This window comes from Artemia sp. Qi Xiang Cuo, chromosome 21, assembly GCF_049724085.1.
Source record: "Artemia sp. Qi Xiang Cuo chromosome 21, ASM4972408v1, whole genome shotgun sequence".
Classification (NCBI taxonomy): domain Eukaryota; kingdom Metazoa; phylum Arthropoda; class Branchiopoda; order Anostraca; family Artemiidae; genus Artemia; species Artemia sp. Qi Xiang Cuo.
This window is the reverse complement of record NC_142814.1, coordinates 32,530,075-32,547,471: the sequence shown is the minus strand read 5'-3', so window position 1 is coordinate 32,547,471 and position 17,397 is coordinate 32,530,075. Positions and strand designations below refer to the sequence as shown.

At 35.6% G+C, this 17,397-nt stretch overlaps 1 protein-coding gene across 2 annotated transcripts in view; it reads right to left on the bottom strand.

The window, feature by feature from the left end:
• The window catches only part of Sps1 (inactive selenide, water dikinase), a 55,854-nt gene extending 39,590 nt beyond the window's left edge, over window positions 1–16,264 (bottom strand). Inside the window, exons 1-3 of one of the 2 annotated variants that reach the window (XM_089107009.1) lie at window positions 16,132–16,264; window positions 8,962–9,264; window positions 5,738–5,842 (exon numbers count right to left, since the gene is read on the bottom strand). In XM_089107009.1, the coding sequence (XP_088963135.1) occupies window positions 5,738–5,842; window positions 8,962–9,247 (391 nt within the window). In that variant the 5' untranslated portion in view covers window positions 9,248–9,264; window positions 16,132–16,264. The other variant, XM_089107008.1, reaches the window with a different exon arrangement.
• Between the last annotated feature and the right edge of the window lie 1,133 nt (window positions 16,265–17,397).

Sequence of the window (17,397 nt, the reverse complement as noted above, 5' to 3'; positions counted from 1 at the left end):
CTCTTAAAAAGGGCACTACAAAAACAGATTACCAATCCAATGAGTCCCCTCCGAAGCATATGCAACTACCTTTTCTATTAAAACCTTATATGCCCCCGTGGTGTAACTTACAACTCTTGCCCTGAAAGCTGTGGAGGTGGGGTTGTCTTCCTCAGACATAATTTCCAGACCCTACAACTACAATGAACGAAATTGCTACCTCCAAATTTGATTGGATGTCTTTGGAGAAAAGATGATCGTAGGGGAGCTGGTTGCTCTCGAATCAATTTTGACTCTTAAAAAAGGCACTATAACTTTTAATTTCAAGTGAGCCCTATCTGAAATTTATTCGACCACCTATTCCATAAAAACCTCAGATCACCCTAGGGCATGACTTACGACACTAGCCTATCACAGGGGCACTGGGGGAGGGGGATTTGTGTCAACCCTAGAGACATTGTTATATGTTCTTTGGACTATTGTGTGCAAAATCGGTATCTTTTTAATCAGATTCGTTTGGTGAAGAGTAGTGGGGGGGGGGGGAGAGGGCTAGAAGTCCAGCCATCACTTTTGACTCTTAAAAGGGAACTAGAACTTAAAATTTTTAACCAAAAGAGCCTCCTCTAAAGTTTATACAACCATTCCTTCCAAAAAAACTTTAAATACCCCCTGGCCATAACTAACAACCCTTGTCCCCAGGATCAGGGGTTTGCTTAAACACCAAAAGCTTTGTTATATGATATTAACCCTATTTTGAATAAAATTACTATCTCAAAATTTTGATTAAGTGTATTTCAGGACAATACGACTTGTGTGTGTGTGTGGGAGGGGGGGGGGTAGCTACCCTCCGATAACTTTGACTCTTAAAAAGAGCACTAGAGCTTCTGATTACCAATCCAATGAGCCCCCTCCGAAGTTTATGTGACCAAGCTTTCTATAAAAACCTTATATGCCCCCAGGGCATAACTTACAACCCTTGCCGCGAGGACTGGGGGATTGTTATCCTCAAAGACATAATTTCCTTTCAAATACGTTGAACAAAATGACCGACACAAAATTGAAATTGGAAGAGTTTGGGGATATGATTGGCGTGGGAGGGGTCATTTTCCCTCCGATCACTCTGGACTTATAAAAAGGGCACTTGTGCTCTCAATTTCCAATCGAATGAGCCTTTTGTAAGTGTCTACGACAACGCTTTCTATAAAAAACCTTATATGCCCCAAGGGCATAATAAACAACCCTTGTCCTGAGAGCTGTGGGGGGCTTGTCATCCTCGAAGACATAATTTCCAGACCATTAAACCAAGTTGGAACAAAATGGATATATAAAAAAGTGATCGGAAGTGTTAGGAAAAATGTTGGGCGTGAGAGGGGGGGGGTCGTCCTCCGATCACTTTCGGCTATTAAAAAGTACACTAGTCCTCTCCATTTCCAGTCAAACGAGCCCTTTTTGAAGTTTCTACGACAACGCTTTCTAAAAGAACCTTATATGCCCACAGGGCATAACTTACAACCTTTGCCCTGAGAGCTGTGGGGGTTGTCATCCTCAAAGACATAATTTCCAGACCTTTCAACTACGTTGAACAAAATGGCTATATCAAAATGTTGATCGGAATTGTTTGGGGAAATGAAGGATGTGGGGGGAGGGGGGGGGGCTTTCACTTCCCAATTACTTTGGACTATTAAAAAGGGCACTAGCCCTCTTAATTTCCAGTCGAATGAGCCCTTTTTTTAAGTTTTTACGACAATGCTTTCTATAAAAAAAAATTATTTGTCCCAAGGGCATAACTTATAACCTTTGCCCTGAATCCAGTGGGGGAGGGGCTTGTCATCCTCAAAGACATAATTTTGGACCTTTCAGCTACGTTGAACAAAAAGACTATCTCAAAATTTTTATTGGATATCTTTGGGGAAATGGTAGGCATGGGAGGGGGGTTAGTTACCCACCAATCACCTTCGACAATTAAAAAGGGCACTAGCCCTCTCAATTTCCAATCGAAGGAGTCCTTTTTGAAGTTTCTACAATAATACTTTCTATAAGAAACCTTATTTACCCGGATGGCATAACTTACAACCTTTGCCCTGAGGCCTGGGGGGGGGGTGTCATCAACATAATTTCCGGGCATTTAAACTACGTTGAATAAAATGGTTATCTCAAAATTTTTATTGTATGTCTTTGTTGAAATACTGGGCGTGGGAGGGGGGTTAGTTGCCCTCCAATCACTTTCGACAATTAAAATGGGCACAAGCCCTCTCAATGTCCAATCGAATGAGTCCTTTTGGAAGTTTCTACAACAACGCTTTCTATGCCCCCAGGGGATAACTTACACGACCTTGCCTTGAGGGCTGTGGGGGGGGGATTCATCCTTAAAGAATATTTTTCGGACCTTTCAACTACGTTGAACAAAATGACTTATCTCAAAATTTTGATTGAATGTGTTTGGGGAAATGGCGGGCGTGGCAGGAGGATTAGTTGCCCTTCAATCACTTTCGACTATTAAAAGGGTACTAGCCCTTTCAGTTTTCAATTGAATGAGCCCTTTTTGAAGTTTCTAAAAAAAAAATCTTTCATATGAAGTGTCCTGGTCTAAGACAAACCAAAAAAATAAATAAATAATACATTGTGCCAACATCATTCTTTACAATAGTTTGCATGGTCACATGGCAAGAGGTTGCAGATCAACTCAGGTTTGCTCTTTTTACAGAGGTCCTCATTGGTTGATATGAGTGATGAATATTTTACTATCCGCCCATCTTTTGGGCTTGCAATGTCGATAGCAAGTGTTACACAGTCTTCACTAAAAATCTGGAAATGTCTGGTTGTCAAAAATCTTCCCTGATAAGCTCAAAAGTAGAACCTAATTGTAGTTTATATTAAGTTATCAGTTTATGGTTTTTTCAAATAAATGCACAACAGTCGTATGTAGCTGTGTCTAAGAACACATTTTAGTTTTTTTTGTTGGGAGGTAAAGTGGCGTCAAACTGAAAATCCCCTCCTAAAAAAATGTATAATACACTGAGAGCTCATGGCTCTTTATTACAGGCAATGCTAGAGCATCTTCTAAACGAAGATTTGTAATTTACCCTTATAGACAAATACCCCCCCCCTCCCCTTCCAAGAATTTTCTGTCTAGAACAGAATAAATTGCAGCTTATTGAGCTTTAAGCAAATCGCTAATGAACACAATTCAATAATTGCGAACATTTGTTGAACGCCAAAAATAAATGGAATGAGCTTATTGAACGTGAAGTTTACGAAAATAACAGATATGTTGGTTCGCCCAGTGTTCCACAGAACGTATTACAATCAATTAAAATAACTTACTGAATAGACGAAAATTTTATTTTGCCAGTTATGAAAAAAAAATTGTTTGTTAAATGATTGCTTTTGAGACATCAGATACAACAGTAAAGATTTTGATGCTCTACATTCCAGTTTTTAACTAATAGTACAGGTGTTTAAAGTGCAAAACTTATTTTAAAAAAAAGAAGCAGAATATCCTCAGTGCACAACGATTTGAGATTAATTTGAGGCGAAAGGATGTAAATTAAAGTTATGCGAAAATCATTTTTTACATCCATTCTAGCTCAAAATGTCAATCCCAGCTTCTGTTGTTCTTTCTTTCTTTTTTACATTCGATCGCTTTAGTCACGAGCTATTGTATGTAAGGAATAAGGTGCCAGAGAAAATAAAAATTTTACGCTACCAATACAAATCACTATTATCAATATATACAATTTAACAGCAAGCAGTCATAGGTTTATCGAGGCGTTAGCCCACACTATGCCTTGGTTGGACCTGGGTATGATTCGAAAAGCGACCTGAAATTAATTTTAGAGACAACTGTTCAGTCGAAAATAAGGAGCAACATTAAAACGAAACGAACAGAAATTATTCCGTGCTTGACAGGGACTGCCAAATGTCAACCCTCGCTCTTTATGCTAAAGTTTTATTGCTTTTAAAAAAAGTTCTCAGTCCAACTGAGAGGCCCTTGTGAGCGACAGGTTTGGAAAAGGGCAGGCCCCTCATATATGGAATAATTTCTGTTCGTCATAAATAAGTGCAGATAATATGACATCATTTTTTTATATAAAAACATCATAGCAGTACAAATATTATGACGACATTTTCACTATATAAGGCGACTGCCAAACCAATACTAATTAGTTCAAGAATATCTCTTACGAATAAAATGTTCAATAACAATTGTCTAATTGACTTGTTGGGTTCGGATCTGTCTTGTAGCATCTGCCTTGAGGTATTTGTTAAACCGGTTAAACTGCCGTGCCTACATACTTTCTGCAAAACCTGCATCCTTAAATGGGAACGGGAACAACTGAATTGTCCCCTGTGCAGAGCTGAGAGATTGCATGAAGATACTCTTCTAGAAAGGTGCATTGACAATCTTGCTGAATGTATCCAAAATCAAAACACCAAAAGGTTTCTGTTCTTCCCTTCGAAGAAGCTTGAGGCTTCAAAGCAGCGACAAATTCATTTCTTAGGTTCAGATCTGTCTTGCAGCCTTTGCCATGGGGTATTTGTTCAGCCGATGAAACTGTCATGTCTCCATACTTTTTGCAAAACCTGCATCCTTCAATGGGAACGGAACCATGGGGATTGTCCCCTTTGCAAGGCAAGGGAATGGCGTGAAGATACTCTTCTACAAAGCTGCATTAACAATCTTATCGAATCTACTTATACCCATAATGAAAAATCGAAAAGGGCTGAACTTTTAGCAGCACGTACAGATTTGGAAAATCAGCTTCTTGGTCCAAAGAGAAAGAGAAAAAGGAGAAGGAGAAGGAGGAGAAGGCAAGAAGGCATTCAAGAAGAAGGCAATGTTTTCCCCACCAATGGAGGTGAGACGGAGGTGGTTGTGAATTTTGAAGCAAACCTCACAGACGTCAGTCTTGACCAGCGCCTGACTTTATATTGACACTGTAAATGAGCATCCAGAAGGGAGGTGGGATTGGGGCTAAGTTGTAAGTCTAAACTTTAACTGAAGGGTTTTCAAGCAGTGTGTTATTTTCTCTTTCTGGATTTGTTGGTCTATTTTCTTGTCAAAATTTTAATGAGAAATTTGGTACTTCATGTTGAAAGAAGTGCATTTCCCAAATTCTAAAAATAATAATATTTTTCATTTATTTCTTTTCACTATTTTGTTTATTAGTTTTAATTTGCGCCGTTATTAATTAGTCTTAATTAATTATTTAGTCTTAAAACGTCTTAATTATTTAGTCTTAAAACGCCGTTCCATTAGTCTTGTCTTTTCAATTTCTTTTCGTTTTTTTTTTAGGTTCCCATAAATGGATTTTTAATAGGAAACAACTCACGTCACCAAAAAGTGCAGCAGTGGCAGGATAACTGGAAATCCTCAGAATTAGCAATATGTAACTTAATCAAAAAAATTCGATGTCTATTCAAGGTTAAACTTTATTTGGAACTTTAAGTTGTCATATACTTTTGTTTTTAAACTAATTGTCTAGTGAGTGTAGAAAAATTTAAAGCTATTGAGCCTAAAATAGTTAGAAAATCGGACAATTAAAAGAGATTTTTTTTTTTTACATTTAAAGAAATAAAGATCGTGAATTTTATTTTAAGACCAACGAAAATACTGGACGAACAAAATACTTACGAAACTATCAAAGCATATAGATGTAAGCATTGGCAGTTCAAAGAGCTCTTTGACAGCTTTCTAGGATCATACATTTAAACTCCTGCATAAACTATGAATTAATGAAGATAAAAGAAAAACAACCTTGCATATAGGGATCTTCAACAAGCGGGTAAAAGAAATCTGTTGTCTGTACCAACGACAAACCACCATGTCTCAATGGAGTAACAGATGCATCCATCCCAATACCTGCAATAAAAACCAGCACAATTAAAATATTGTTCAAGCTTGAATTGGAATTTCATAGCTCATTTTATGTATATCAAGAGGGCTTAAACAAGCAAAGCCTTAACTTCAAATATTTTTTATTTTAGTCTTGGTGGTCAAAATGGAAAAATTTCGCATTTGAGTAAAAGAAGTTGGTTGTATGCAAGTGAAAAAGATGCCGCTTCTGGGCAGATGTATATATATATTTAATAGAGGCAGAAGAGAATGATCATAGTTGGGACAATAGTTACTTCTGAGACAATATTATCTGTAACATTTAATCCAATTTAAACGAGTATATAGCAAGCAAAGGATAACTAATGGAACAAATATTTAAATACCCCTCAGTACTTTGGACTGAATTGCCATGAATTGCACTTTTGTCCAAAATGATGCAACAAAACCAATTGTAATTGCTATCGAAAGTGATCATACTCGTTTCTTATGGTGTGCAAAAATAAATCCATGAAGAAGAATAAAAATTCATATTCCGTTGTGAGGATTGGAGAATATCCACCTCCCCTGGAAAAAAGCTCCCAGGCTTTACTGCAAGCAATAAATAACTGTATGTAAATTATTAAACAAGTGAATTATTTTTATTTTAAAAATGATGAAGCCAGTTACGTCAGCTGGGAGGGGGAGGGAATATGATCCCTAGATTTTGAAAAATACTTGAGTATATTTTGAGTATAAAAAAAACACCTTTTTTGATACTCTCACTGGAAAACTGAAAAAAAAAAGACCAATTAGCCCCATAGATCCACAGAAGAGTATTTTGCGACCCACTCTCCCCATAATTTCGGTGAATTAACACCATTCAATTTGACAAATAGTTCCCAGTCCCTTCTTCTTGTAAGAAATCCCCGTGAAGATTCAGCATTAAGTGTAAAATGAAGTCAGATTTGATGGAATTTAAATTTCATATTAGGATAAACAAACAGAAATGTAATTTGATTTTTTAAGAGAAGAGACACACGGAAATGTAGTCTAGGGAGAGAGGAAACTATTAAAAAACCTACCATAACCTTAGGATGTTCAGCACTCCCTGTGCATAAGGCATAAAGCAGAGATAAAGCTAAAAAAGCGAAGCCGACTTGTCCCTTTTCCAAAAAAAAAAAAATTCCCTGAAAGACCAAATTCATCCCCCAAGTTGGAGACAAAACAAGGTAGATTTATTTAAACAATAACTTTGAAAATACTCATATATGAAGATAAAAATATCCTCCATCAACTTAAATTGATTCATCATGGACATTTTATGCTAATGGGAATTTTGGTCTAAAAATACAATTTTTTTTCAAAAAAAGTATATCTCAATCTCTATAGAAAAAATTCAAGTGTTGGGCTAAAATTTAAATCACTTTCGATAAGCCTTATTCATCACATACTCTACCAGTTGATCCAGCAATATTTCTTTATGGTTAGACACAACCAATTATATAGATAAACATGTATACTAAAATATAGAAACATTACTCAGCTACATATCAACTTTTACATATGTTTTCACTCATTAAATGCCTTAAACAAAACTGTTGCTGTATGTTACTTAAAAGCCTTACGTTACTCTCCCTGCAATATGATAAGAACTACAAATGTCCCCTTTCATTTTTTTTCAAATTGTGTATCTCAGATATATCTAACTGGCATTCCATTCTGATGCATGCTGGTCCAAAGCTTATTAGTCTACAAATACCAAAAATGTCCTGAAAACCCTTTATCAAGAAGCTGAGAAACTGTTCAGACCATCACAGTGTAGAATTTTGGCTACCAGGTTTGATCAGCCAGAAGGATAACTTTAACAATACCAGAAAAAGCTCACTTTCAGATTTTTCTTTTTTGATTTACTTGATCTTACTGTATGATTTTAATTTTAACATTTTTATCGACATCTATAAACAATTGGATGCAGAATTGTTATTCAGACAATACAACTTCTAAAGACACAAATTATACAATAGCATTAAGTTTAACAGTAGGCCAGATTCTCGATGTCACCACTAGCTGTGCCATTGCTTTACAATCCCATATATAGTCACTTTGTAGGTCCCCCAGGGTATAAAGAAATAACAAGGTTTAATGCTTAAAATTTACATTCTGACTTTTTTTTATAATTATTAACAAATTTAGACAGTTAAGTACTCAAATACAGATCTTTCATCAAAAAAACATCTTTTTTCTTTTTTTCAATTATAATAATAACAATAATTCATTTCTGCCTGCTCATGCAAAAAAAAAGAAGAGAAAAGTGGAGTAATACAAAAGAAGAAAAGGAAAAACAAGAACACTCAGCATCAAAGAACAAAATTCAGAAGTAACTTTTTCATTTGCACTCGTAGATCAGATGTAGAGGAAAAAACCCTAACAATGCTTTCAACGCCTTTTTTTCTGCACTTTTTTCAGTATATGGCACAATGACAATTGTGTCCACAATATTTTGAGATTTTAGAACGAATGTGTCTCTCTCGTAGAGAGGGTATCAAAGTAAAACTTGAGGTTTTTCCAGTACACAGACCAGAGGGTTAGTCCGTCAGTTTGCGCGAACCAGGCCCATAGCAGACACAAAAAGCAGGTGAGGGAAAGCAACCACTGTGTAAAGTTTTGCAAGAATCTTCCTGTTTAAGCTAAATTTCAGAGAGACAAGCTTCCTGTAACTTGAACGAATACTCTTGGTAATTTTCTCGGTTATTGGTAAATGTAGGGCCACTGCTTTCTTGCTTGCCTGCTGAGGGACAAAATTCCAATAACTCCATCTTTAGTACTTTGACCATTAGACTGATACTTTTGTAACCAGTCCTGATACTTCATGTCCATCCTTTCAATTTTTCTGCAGATTAGTTTTGAGATTAACCAAAAAAAGAATACTTAAAAACTGATTGTTAGAACAAAATTATAATAGACAATAAGTACTCTACTCTCCAATTTATTTTGAGGGATGGACGATTTTATAAATGAACAGTTCATACCAAAACCAGTTTGTAACGATTTTTACTAGGTACATCAAACCCCCATTTGTTCTCCATCCAAAATACAATAATAAATTAGCATGAAAATATACCTTTTTTTTTGTCATAGTTTCACAGAACTGAAATCCAACTTACCAATGCGAGTAATTGGCATATGTGGATGGAGATACTGCAACTGCTCATCCTGAGCACTAGTGTCCTCACCCAGGCCCTCCAGGAGTTTAAGTAAAACTTCCTGGGGGACCTTGCACCCTCATCCTTTTAAATCAGCAAAACGGGTGAGTCGAAAAGTGCTTTCCAGGTCATGAGCAGCTGGATCAAATGGTCTCCTAAGCTGTAAAGCATTGGCATTGTCAGACAATTCAAGATGGACAGTCTCCATGTGGCCAGGAATGATGTGGTGTCCAGCTTGGCTCATCATTTTCCTTTCAATCTAGTCTAAAAGAAAAACCAAATATTAAGAGCAAATAGTAAAAGAGCTACTTCTTATTTATTACATCAAGAAAGAAAGAATAGGCTGTTTATTATCTGACAAAGAGGTAAATAAGATGAATGCACATATCTAAAGAAAATCTACAAAGGTTAAATCACGTTTAGATCCCCAAACCCATACCTAGAATACTAGCACTTGACCCAAACACAGTTTGATTAAGATATGGCCACCTTTTCAACTAGAATTCCTGAAGACACAAAATTAGAAATCCTCTTCCCCTGCAAAGAATTGGTTATGTCTGGGACTTCATACAGTCAGCTATATTTACTTTTATTCGTAGACTTTATACATACATTCTTTTCTACTAGTTCAGTGCTCATTAAAACTTCTACCAATAATTATGTTTTCATTTCATTAATTATAAAGTAACCCAGGACCAAGCTTTGCTTAGTGAAAAGAAATACAATTTTTTATATCTCTTACAAAACAACTAATTTCATTTTATTTGCTATAGAAAGCAAAATAATTAGTTTATTGGACATCTGGGCATTTTTGATGCCATTCATATGAAAAAAGTTTCCCCCAAAATTAAGGACCTAAATGAATTTTCCCAAAGTAGTAATCTATCTAGACTGTATTTTTCGCACCAAAAAACGAACAATTATCTTATTTAGAAAAAATTTATTGAACAAACAATAATTGTAATATTTGTCACCTGATATACAAAATTACTATTGAAATTTTCTGCTGGAATGTGCAGCATTTGCAATGAAAAATATAAGATTCACTTCACAGCACCAAATAGGAACGTTTTTCTCTGAAAACTCAAAATCAAGTGATTTGCTAACAACAAAAAAATCTGTTTTCAAACTCCTACTAGTGCTCAAGGCTTCAAACCTTCAGGGGTCTTTTATTTCAGCAGCAGACAATTTTTGAAAAATATTATGGGATTTGAAGGGGGAAACGATTTTTTTCCGAAATCATGACCTGTCTAAATAGGTTTTTTTTTTCCACACTGAAAATGGTGGTATACCACTTTTCAGAAAAAATACAGTGCCATTTTCAAGGAAAAAAAAAATTAATTATATACAATTATTGCCCATTTAATATATTAAAATGGAAGGTCAGTACAGTCTAAGAAATAATTTACGTTTTTCTTGCATTTCAAATAAGCTTAGCTTTTAAAAAGTTTGACCCAAAAATATAAACAAAAATGACAGACCATATTGGAAAAATGGATGGGAGAATGTGAAAATGTAGAAGCATTTAGCCAAAAGCCAACAAAACTTGAATTAAACTTAAGGTACCTACACAAGAACATTTGAAGAGGTAATGCTGACAAAAATTACCAGAAAATTTTGTTATCAATGTAACTAGATAAGGTGGTGAGCACATTCATGACACAACTACTTTGCTCAGTCATGATGCTGATTCTAGGAAAATCTTTAATTCCCAATAAAATCAAACAATTATTAGACCCTATTTATCATAGAACTTTTTATCCATTACAAGTTGTCTAGGGAAGGAGTCAAGGTATGAAACCAAAAATATATTCCCAGACCTCTATAGTCTGTAAGCTATATAGTTAACATTTATATATTAGACAAAACTACAGTCCAGACACAAGTGCAACCCCTCACAATAAGACTTTCTTCCAGATTAACTACATTCCAACTCAATAGCCCCTCACTTCTAGATATGGCCTTAGGCTATATGCAAAGTTTTGCCGATTTGCAGTAGTATTTGGGCTTCACTCAAGCTGTTGTATATAGCCTAAGGTTATATCCTGGCAGTAAAAAGATTTAATTAAACTGGAGGCAACTTTTAAAATCCAATAAACAGGCATTTTCCTACTCATTCCAAACATGCTAGTTGCTACCTTTGGAAACACATCCTAGTCTTGTCTTACCTATTAGGACCAGATATATTTTGTATATTATGCTATACATAAAAAAGTTAATCTTTTGATTTGCTTTTTTGGCATTTTTGCTCATGAGATTTAAGCACAAAAGATAGTGCAAGCCAACAAAATGAGCACAGTTCTGTCTATAGAGCAGGACTATTTTTTGTTCTATTAGGCAGGAGGGTATATTAGTGAGAGTAAGAATATTAGAATGTTTGTGTGGTAAGGCTTTAGTTAATTTGGAATTTAGTAAAAATATATTAAGACACAAATACAAAGTTTTGAAATACCACTTTTTATAAAGATACAAATCCTGGAATGTGTAAGCTTGGAGGGAACTTGCTCAATAACCAATTTCCTGGCTAAATGTGTCAATGAACCGGAAGGACGTGGTTGGTTTTTCATATATATATACTCAGATTTTTGAGACTTGACTTGCCTTGACACTCTTTGACTTGCAGTGTGAACCTCTGCCTGTTTATTATTTTGTTAGAAATACCTTGGAACAGTGTTGGATTAGTGTAAGTGTCTAAGTATCTTATTATATATTATTGTAGTTTTCTGAGACTTGTGGTCTACTTGGGACAGCCAGTCCCAGTAGTATATATATATCTGGTATTATTATATGTTAATTGAATAAAAGCATTGTTATAGACAACCACTATACAATCTACCTTTAGCCCCTTGAAAATACCCAGCTGGTACGCCTCATTAGTTTGGTCATAGCCTAAGGCACTCTACCAAAGTTTAAATACCTTAGGACCAGAGTTTATCTCCCCTATAAAGGGAGAATAAAGGCATCTACCACTACACCACTTAAATACCATAAAATCACATTACAATATTTGGAATAGTCTTTTAAAGGTGTGTTAAGTGGTATGCTATGTCCATCTTCTAGCTTGCAAATTAACAAAAACATCCAAAAGTTTACTGCACATGGCTTATTTGCCTTCATAAGACATAGGCCTACCTTACACGGAAACATTCCTAAAAAGATCTAAATCAGAACATGACTCATTATCCTACTCAAATCAATGGAATTATGTTTTCAACACAAAAAGTTCTAGAGAAGCCAAGTAAATAAGAATCTAGAGCCATTTTTGAACATTCAAAATTTTACAAAGGCCAAGCTTACATCCTAGCCTATTTAAATATAATAATTCTGGTTCCCCAAGTCCAAGATTGTACAGCATTTTATAAGTTTAGGCTCAAGCTAAAAGTATTTCTGTGATAAGACTTTACTGTTGAACAGTAAACCAGAGCATTTAAAATTGTTAGTGTTGAACATGGTTGAAATACTCAAGCTTATCACATACTACTTATCAAGAAAATTTAGAACAACTCAACAGTGAAACAATCCACTTTCTAGGTAGTATATTAGAACTTTTACAGCAATTTAACTGCTGAAAAGATGATGACCTGTCCAACTACTGGGTATCTTACCATGTGTTTATAACCAGTAGAGGGGATGGGGTGCAATGTCACAATATTGACCCTTAGGCTATAATTGGATTACAGAAGTAAATGGTACTACTCTTTTGTTATCATAATGTTTCCTTTAGAAGAGGGCATAGCTTAGACTATAGTGATTCCATTTTCACCCTGGGTATACAGTAAATTTAAACTTAGCAAAAACCAATGATTCTTGAAAAACCACTACCATAGAGTGTTAGGGGTATTGGTTCCAAACTATTCTGTACTAGTCCCCAAAGCACTGCAAAAAATAAAAATTGGCAGCAGCAGACACAATTATGCTTGGTATGAGAGCACCAATTTTTTTTTTGGCAGTGCTCCATCAATTGATGGGCATTTTTTTCTATTTTTACAATTTATTTGCTTGTTTTTTAAAAGTTTCAAAAACTAAATTGATATGTTATCAGTTCTTTTTACTATCAAGAGTTCTTGGGATCAACAATTCCTTTTCAGCTTCTCTACCATCAGGTAGTCAGACAAACATTTCAGGGGGAGGGTTTAACCCCTTAACTCCACCCCCTGGATACAACCTTGACTATTATAACCAAACCTTGGACAAAATAACTTTTCCATTGCATTTTTGTTTCTTCAATGGCACTGCAATGAAAACTATAGTTAAAGAGTATGGCAATGAACTTTACAACTCCTATTGGTGGTGTTCATCTCTGCTTCATGGCCCTTCATCCAGTAAGTAAAATGGAGTCTTGGGGACCAGCTATTCTTTGCCTTTGCATATCCTTCCTGTTATACGTTCCTCAGAATTATCCAGATACCCATTCAGAGCTGGGCCAACTCAGGCTGAGCTGGCAGAGTCATACCACTAACCTCCATTCCAAACTGAATAGCCAGCAATACCAGGATTTGAACCTCTCTCAAAGGAACCACAGACAAAGGATTTCAAGTCTACCATGCTAACTACTTTGCTAGGATGGCCCAAAATTGTCCTAAACCCCTTATTTCCATTTCAGAGCTCCAATTAAAAGAAGTAAGAATTACCAATTTAAATTTCAGAGTTCTCAGATAAGTACAATTTACAGTTTTTCCAACAACAAAAACTTGACATCACATTTTATAATCAGACCACATAAAAATGAAATAGTAAAAAAAAAAATTAGTGAGGTAAATACAAAAAATTAAAATTGAAATGGCAGAAAAATTACCCAAGGTTGATAGCAGGATGTAATCTCTAGAAATTTTCTACTATATTATAATAAATTATCAATCATACACAAGAGGTCTCTGACATCTGATTAATATACAAAGACAGTGACATTTCTTCTCCAAGCCTGTTGTCAACAACTGGAATGGTCTTCAAGCTGTAATGGTGATTGCATCCACAGCTGCATACTTAGGTCTAGACTTTACAAAGAATGGAATCACAAGTCATAGAAATAAGAGTGGGACTGCCCATCCCATTCACTTACCCACTGATGCCAACCTCATCATAAGAGCATCTTGCTGGGAGGTTGATACTGCTAGCTGAAGTTGCTGTTGTTTGGTGGTGTCAGCTTTAAACCACTGACAACAGTAATTACAGGGCATGCCTATGTTATGGTCATTGTTACCAAGTGGGCTTGAATTGCATCTCTCCAGTAGACCCCACTTACAGTGTTTAACAGGGTCCTAACAAAGTGACAAAATTTCACCACCCTTAACACAGAGCACAACATATCCAGTATTGACCTTAATTATGCTCCAAAGCAGATGTGGTACAGCAGGTTATTGAAAAAATGTTAACCAAAGTGAGATCCCAGATTTAAAAAAAAGGAGACCCAAGTGATCCCCCAATTTGTTCATCATCATTTACTGACCTGTTTGGGAATCATGCTTGTGTGTCTTGCTCTTGTTAAACAAAAAACAGGATAAATCCTAGTTTGTGTAAAAGAAGGGGCTAACAGGAGGACAAAGGATATCTTCTCTAAAAGGGGGATGCCTGGAAAGTTAGCACCAATTTTCCCAAATCAAGTGAAAACTGAAAAATTACCTATATATTACCATAAAGGCAAAGATGTACTAAACAACACTGACCTTTTTCTCTGGATACTTGAATTATGCAGGCTTATCTTAGATTTGACAAGACTTTTTGCAAATACAGAATTTTAGCTTGGAGGGGGGGGACAAACTTGGGTATAGATGGAGTAGTTTGTCCCCCCTGCCCCATAGCACATTATACCCCAGCCTAGGATAAGCCTACAGGTTTGTAGAAGACAAAAAAACTTCAACAACAGAATGCTTATTTAAAAGATGCATCATGCTTTTATTAATGAAATCAGGCTAGGCTATCATATTTATCTTCATCATGGTAAGCATTCAATTTGAGGTCCATTAAGGGCTTTAAATTAGATTTCTGAGTAAAACTACCCTTTGCTTGGAAAGGGCAGATAAATATGCAAAGTAGTGTGTACACATTGTCCCTAGGCCTACCTCAGTTATGGAGTCTATTAGGCCAAATATATAGGCCTACTACCACTGGATGGCTAATTAGCCAACCTGCATTATAAGCCTAGGAGCCCAGCTGGACATAAGGAACAGGCCTAAGGAACTAATATGTTAAGAAAACTAGGCTAGGCCTTTTCTTACTTCAAAATATCCAGTATAATCACAGTTAACACATTTTGCAGGGGGAGAACCTTTATCTTCACTAAGCCTAGGAGCCCAGCTGGACATAAGGAATAAGGAACTAATAGGGTAAGACACCCAGTAGTCGGCCACCTGCCTATTCTCGGACAGAATGTTACTAACAGGGAACCTAGCTCTAGGCTAATGTGCTTAGAAAGTTTTTATACACTACTATAATACTATAAAGGAAGTTTTTATACACTACTAGGCCTATGGATACTATTAGATATCCATATGGATATCTAAGTGACCAGAGGAACCAGCTTTGTCTTTGTATAAAAACTTTCTTTTATAAAAAAACTTTGTATAAAAACAGGGAACCTAGCCTAGAGCTAGGTTCCCTGTTAGTTACATTCTGTCCAAGAATAGGCAAGTGGCCGACTACTGGGTGTCTTACCCTAGCCTATGTTAAGAAATCTATTCTTACTTCAGAACATCCAGTATAATCATAGTTAACACATTTGGCAGGGGAAGAACCTTTATCTTCACTTCTTACCTTTGGTTTTACAGTATTTCTAGCCTAAGGAATTCATGAATTTCTTAGAGCCTATAGGTTATTAACAGGGTAGCCTATATACCCCACCCCCCTAATGTGCAAATATAAACCCAGAATTGCATCCTGAATCTATATATAACATTCATTTGCATCACAAATAAACTTTACCCCCATATAAGCCATACGATGGATGTCCCAAATCTAGTCAAGCAAAGCTGGAATAAGCAGCTTATCAAGGAAAAGCAGTACAGGAGTCTATGCTAATATTAGGCTATAAAGAGAAATACCAAATTCCATAGGAAACTAATATTTTGGACTCCAAATCCTTTATTTTTAATACTCAAATGTTATATCAACTAATGAAAATGAAAAACCCCTTACAGTTTATTTTAGCAACGTCCACAGGAATCACGCTTCATACACAAAATGGCGGATATATAAATGTGATGCTGTAGCTTTTACATATCCCGAATTTCATTGGCTGACAACTGGTTTTAAAGTATTGCGCTACCTGCAATGGTGAAATTAAAATTAAATATAGAGTGCGTAAAAACAGCTGATTTCAGAGAAACCGTTAAGTGGGTGTCTCCTTTACGCAAAATCTTCTTCAAAGCATAAATTTTTTTAAATTCATTGGTAGCCTTGAATAAATCCTAATAGTGATGAAATAATTCGCTATGTCATTATAGAACAATACAAAATTTTGAATTTTCCAGGTTTAAGTTTAATCCGACTTCTACATAAAGCAAAAAATGAATCTATTTAGTTTATTGAAAGTTTTACTGGAATGTCTGATTTACCGTCGAGTACCTGGTTAAAAAAAAAAAAAAAAAAAAAAAAAAAAAAAAAAAAAACTTGTGGAGTTAACTTTAAGACTATTTTGGCAACTTGACTACCAATTAGTTTTTTGGAAGAAAAAATTGCATAAACAAATGAGGACGGAAAATGCTCCCATTTAATTATGGTAACAAAAAAAGGTGCTTGTATAAAGTACCCCCTGCCTAACATTTTTATATATGTTTACCTGACGGTCAATCCTAATGAAACATACCCAGTTAAGATTAAAATCAATGGTTTAAAAAAAAATTGGGCTATATATTTGCATATTATGTGGAGTGGGAGTAAAGTATAGCGGGTCTGTTTCTCTGACGCTCAACCCCAATGAAATACAAACAATATTATGAAAATATAATACTTTACTAACCAAATTATGGAAACTACATAGGTTTTTTACCCCCCCCCCCTAATGTTTCAAATACATAGCTTAAACTTGTTTGTAAAAAAAAATATCGAAAAAAAAACAATTATACTTAGGTTCTACTTAGATGAAAAGTATTATGTAGGGGGTATTTCATAAAAGCGTCAAAAAAAAATCATAGTAATCCTTAAACTCCTGGAGGCACTTTGTGTCCCAGCCAAGGGTCCTAAGAAAAACATGTTCAGTGTTATAAATGTTAACTCATTTTGCTTAAGCTGGGTCGCAATTAGCGATAAGGAAAAAACTAAAGAGAGATGGGCCAAACATTTTGAGAACTTGCTTAACCGAGATAGAGTTGCAGGAAAAAATATAGAGGAAAATGAAAAAGTTTGTGATACCTTGGATGTGAAGGAAGATTTGTTTTGTGAGGAGGAATTAGCAACAGTACT